The sequence below is a fragment of the Pholis gunnellus genome (genome assembly GCF_910591455.1).
Source record: "Pholis gunnellus genome assembly, chromosome: 17".
Taxonomy (NCBI): Eukaryota; Metazoa; Chordata; class Actinopteri; order Perciformes; family Pholidae; genus Pholis; species Pholis gunnellus.
The window spans coordinates 1,155,393-1,161,007 of NC_136544.1; the positions used below are offsets into that span (position 1 = coordinate 1,155,393).

General features: G+C 47.2%; 1 protein-coding gene across 1 annotated transcript; it reads left to right on the top strand.

Moving 5' to 3' along the window:
• Window positions 1–979: 979 nt before the first annotated feature.
• Window positions 980–4,367, top strand: hoxb2a (homeobox B2a; the record flags this gene model as incomplete). The annotated part of the gene is made up of 2 exons (XM_079177892.1): window positions 980–1,505; window positions 2,935–4,367. 2 exons carry the CDS (start codon window positions 980–982, stop codon window positions 3,747–3,749), a joined length of 1,341 nt encoding a protein of 446 aa, XP_079034018.1. The 3' UTR covers window positions 3,750–4,367.
• Between the last annotated feature and the right edge of the window lie 1,248 nt (window positions 4,368–5,615).

Consider the following 5,615-nt stretch of genomic DNA (forward strand, 5'->3'; position numbering starts at 1 on the left):
CTATTAAAAACCAAAACACGATCCAATGATTAAAACAAAAAAAAAGTACACTTACACACCAACAGGCTTCTCTTCCCCGTTAAATCTAACTGTGTCTCTCTGCTCTGCTATAAGCCGGTCTGCCTCATCTCCACTGAGTAGAACCTTCATCTTCCTCTCCTCCTGAGCTGCTGCGCCATCTAAAACCCTCTCCAAGTATTTTTGTTGTCCTGGGTCTAAATTGGGGATGTTCAGCCTCTGTCACACTTTATAAGATTAATGAGCTGAGTGCTGTAAATAGTGATTTTTTTTCTTCTGAGGAGCCATATTGTAAACGGTGCCGGCCAGCTCCGTCCACCCTAACCGTCATAGCATCACCCAGAGGACCAAAAAAAAAAAATGTCCGAGAGATGCTCTATTGTTTGTGCGTGTGTAACACCGGGTCCATGGGATGCGCCGAACCCGCCGCCCACACGGCACACATGGCGAGCGGCCGCCTCGTCGTCTCTCCTCCTCCCCGCACGTTACCCCCCGTTAAGACGAAACAAAAGCAGCCATCCTGTGATGCAGCCCCGCGTTGCCACAGCATTTGGTGGAAAAAAATAATAATGCTGCTTCCCACTGCCATCGCCATCGCCGCCAGGGCCTGGACCCCCCCAACACCCCGATTGGCTGTTTCGCGTCACATGACCAGGAATTGGCTGCAATTTCGCCCCATAGTTCTTCAGTTTAGCCTACCCATGGTCCCCATACGCGAGTAATATCACCAATATACACAATTATTATATAGCCGCCGCGTTTACGCCATTGCGGTCGGGAGCCTACATGCTCGTGCGTTTTTTCCTTTTTTCCCCCCCGAAAGAAGCCATATTGTTTGGAGTGCGTGCGCGAGCGTGCGCGTTTATGTGTGTGTTTTTTTTTTGTTTTGTTTTTTTATTTTGGGGAAGGGATTGTTTCGGGGGTCTCGCCGTTCTGAGGTCGAAGCCGGTTCGAGGGAGCTATGAATTTTGAATTTGAGAGGGAGATCGGTTTTATCAACAGCCAGCCGTCCCTAGCAGAGTGCCTGACGTCCTTCCCAGCCGTCCTGGAGTCATTTCAAACTTCATCAATCAAGGAGTCGACAGTAATTCCGCCTCCCTTCGAGCACACCATTCCCAGCCTCAGCCCCTGCACAGCCAGCCAGCCGAGACCGGCTGCTAGGAGCCAGCAGAACCGGAGGACCTCCGTCGCCAATGGCCTCCAGACGAACCACCGGGGTGCCCAGCAGCCTTGCCCGCCCGGCCAGACCCCTGCCCTGGCCGTGGCCGCCCCAGCCGGCCCGCTTGCCCACGAGTTCCCCTGGATGAAGGAGAAGAAGTCCTCAAAGAAATGCCCGAAGCCTGGGAGCGGCTCCAGCGGCGGAGGATCCATCATCCCCCCTGCCTCGTCCTCCCCGTCGCCGACCGCCTCCGGGTACGCTTCGGCGGGCATCGAGTCACCCACAGGTCGGTATGCTGGGAAGCTGAAGCCAGTATGTGTGCAGCATAGTGCTTTCATTTTCGGTCTGCATCTTCATTTCACTTCATAAACATCATTCATTACACACAGCATGGATTTGAGATAACATTGTCGTATGTATGTGTGTGTGTGTTGTGCGGTGCTGTAATGCTGTGTCAACAGGGTGGCCATATCTAGACCACTGCATTATGCTGCAGTGCTTTGCACTCTCCCATCACGCATGTAAACGTGCACCCATAACATCTCTTTCACATCATTTCTGTGCAATTCAGCTTCACGCTGAGCGCACGTGCCTCTCACACCAGCTTCCGTTTCATTCTGCATCATAGCACAAATTTGCAAAATGCATATCGTCCACATAGAGTTAATAATCGTGCGTAAAGACCCACAGAAGTGGGTATTTCCCCCTCTCTATCCACCCTGCAAAGGATTGCTGCTGCAGCCTGATTCATTCTGCTCACTGGCTGCTGTGATTTCAGCAGCAGCGTCTGCCCTGGCATTATATATTCATAACACAACTGAGATGGTAGCCATATTGGATGGCGGTGTAGGAAACATAATGGCGAGGCAGTGGACAAAATATGTTTGGTGGGGGCTGCAGGTGTGTGTGTGTGCGTGTGTGTGTGTGTGTGAGGGGGGGTATAAGCTACATCCTACATAGAATACAGGCTGCACACAATCTGAGCTTCATGGGTCTAGCTCATTTCTGTCTTTTAAAACCGACTTCCACAGCAATCACTGCATTTGTTACCCCCCCCCCCCCTCTCTTATTCCTCTAAACACAAAATCCCACCCCCGTTCATCTTAGTGGAATTTATTTTTCCCCTCTAGCTCCTTTCTCTCCCAATTTCCTGCTTTTATTTTTTTCCCTGCATCTCATTCACAAAAAAAACCATTTGTGATTTTTTTAGTTATGTTCCCGCCACATCGGTTTCTCGTGGACATCCCCACATTTCCTCTCTGTCCGGTGATTTATTTATTTTCCCCTCTCTCTTTGCACTTCTCTCAGCTCGTGCTGCAGCCGCCTCACAGCTGTACAGAAGAGAGAAACCCCTCTTTGACATTGTGATCATCTGTCTTTATCTAACTTTTTATTATTATGATTATTTTTACCAACCAACAAATTGGTCCGCTCTTACAGTTATGGCTTTGGCTGCTACTGTAAATGGGAGGAGTATTTTTTTATGAGACTTTTTCATGTTTTATTATTTTTTATTACAGAGAAGAGCCGAGGGGATTTCTGCTCGGTGCTGAAGCAGCTTATTTCTTGGCTGGAAACCCTGCACGCAATAAAAATAAGTAGAGCTTTTACGGGGCTCTCCAGAAATAGGCTGAAATTACAATTTGAAGTTTAAACGAAATATAAAATTAAAATAAAGAATTAACGAGGATAGCTTTAAAAGATCACACACAATAAATCCACGTAATTCCTCTCTCCGTTTTATTTGTCTTCTGCAGACTCGAGTCTGGATGGTGGAGGAGCCGGGTCCCGCCGGCTACGCACCGCCTACACCAACACGCAGCTGCTGGAGCTGGAGAAGGAGTTCCACTTCAACAAGTACCTGTGCCGACCCAGGAGGGTGGAGATCGCCGCCCTCCTAGATCTGACCGAGCGGCAGGTCAAAGTCTGGTTCCAGAACCGGCGGATGAAACACAAGCGCCAGACGACTCACCACCGGGACGGCGGAGGCCACGAAACCGGCGAGTTCGAGCCGCTCGAAGGCGCTGACGCCTCGTCTCCGTACTCGAGCCAGCCGCTGGAAGCATCTGGCACCGGGGAGGCTGAGTCGGACAGCGAGGCGGGGAGTTGCAATCCATCTTCGGCCGCCTACGCTAATGACAGCGGGGACAATGCACAACCCACGCCGGAGAAAGGAGGCCGACCGAGCCGCCCCGAACGCCCACCGCTGCCGGGAGCATCTGGCTCCTCCGACGCTGCCGCGGCTCGCCACTCTCCCTCGACGTTCACCGCGACGAACTCCGCGGATATCCCGGGCCTGATGCAGCTCGGCGAGGCCGGGCTCGCAGCAGCAGAGGCAGCGTCCGACCCGTCGTTCTCCGAGCAGCGGGACTCCTCAGTCTCCTCGACCTCGTCCTCTGCCGCCGCCGCCGCCTCGGCATCGCTCCCCGACCTGGCCTTCTTTGCCGGGGACGCCTGCCTGTCGCCCAGTCTGCAGAGCTCACTGGACAGCCCGGTGGATTTCTCCGAGGAGGACTTCGACCTGTTCACGAGCACACTGTGCACCATAGACCTGCAGCACCTGAACTTCTGAGAAACATAAAACTACAAAGAACTAAGGAGTGTGGATGAGCAATCGAGCGGAGGAGACGGCACTGAAAGCTTCTCGGCAACATTCCTGAAACATTTCTGAATTAAAATTATGTTCCTTTTTAAAATCTATTTTTTCTTCTTCTTGCTGGTTTTATTTTACGACTGTAGCGTACCTAGTTTAAGAGAGTTGCAGTTCATTTTATTTAATTTTCTTTTTACATTTTAAACATCGAAGGGATTTTTATTTTTTATTTTTGCTTTTCCACGATCGAAACTTTGTGGATGTTTCTCTCCCCTTGTTCAGGTATTTATTGCCTTTCTTGTTTTTTTTGTTCTGTACTGATTTCCCCTCATCAGTGTGTGTGGATTTGTTTCATCTCGTACATTCTGGTGCAGCTTCATGGATCCTTAATAACTTCTCAGGAACTGTTCACGGAGTCTAAAGGTGCAGATAGCTGGACTGCTTTCTAGAAAAACAATCCCAACTGAAGAATGAATTCTTTCTCTCTCTCTGAAGGAGACAAGACCAGAGAGAGAAGTCCTGCTGATGACCCGAGTTTTAGACCCTAGTTTATTTATTGAGATTCTTTAATAGTGAAAATCCAAATTATTTATTGTACATATATTTTCATAGTGGAATAATAATAATAAAAAAAACACAAACATTTAAGATGTGGCCCATGTCATTTTCTTTTATGAATTCAAGAGGTGCTGAATAGCCTATATAATAATGATGTGGATACATGCAGCATTTATATTTTTATGTAGTTTAAAATAGCAATTGCAATTTGTATTACGCTAAGTATAATACAAGGTGAACATTTAGCAGCTTATTTGACCATTTATTGTTTTCTTCATTATTATTTTGTTGCTGTTATTACTTATACGAGTGTAATATTTTTTATCTGCTATTTTATATAGTATAAATAATTCCCATGCTATATTTATACATTGCAATTCATTATACGCCTATAATTCCCTTTTTATATGAATCTTTTATAATTATTAAGGTTCAGATTGTCATTTTACTAAACAATGTGTAATGTTGATCGTATTTTAATCTTCTAATATGCATTTTAATTTTAACTCATTCTGTGGACTGAATGCAGATTCTTTTTAAGTGTTTATGCGTGGCTCCCTGTAGTTTTCCCACACTATAATCTACCACATAACTATATAGCCTGATATATAGCCTGGCATGGCCCAGTATGGTTCAGCTGGTGTTTACACAGAGATAACCCTAGAATGAGGTATTTTTCCAGAGCAGATAAGAGCAGGAGAAACGTCTGAGGCCAGGCTGAGTCATTGTTTTCCTCCATTGCATTAGCTTAGCTCAGCTGAGAAGGTAGCACACCAGAGGCAGCTTCCATAACAGAGCAACCACAATGCAGCCTTTCACTTAGAACGTGTGGGACCCCAGAGCGGACCCCAGAGCAGCACAACTCACGCTCTACGTGTAGTTTAGGAGCATGGAAGCTAACTCTAGCTCGGCATTGCAGATTATCTCCCACCATTAAGCTGCCAGGGTGACCATGGAGCAACCCATGAGTTAGCATGGCTGCCATTAGTGTGTGTGTGTGTGATGCTAACTAGCTACTCCTCCTCCCACAGAGTCAAAATGGCGCTGAAGACAAAGCAGGATGTGAACAATGAGCAGTGGCAGCCATTACAGGATGACTGGCTCAGTGTGACAGGCATGGTGTGTGTTTGTGTGTGTGTGTGTGTGTGTGTGTGTGTGTGTGTGTGTGTTTGTAATAGGGAGAGTCAAAAAGAAAGAAAGATGCCTTTTCTTTTAGGCTACAGATTTATCAGTTTATGGCTGATTGTTAAATAACAATGATAACATTAAATATAATAATAACAACAA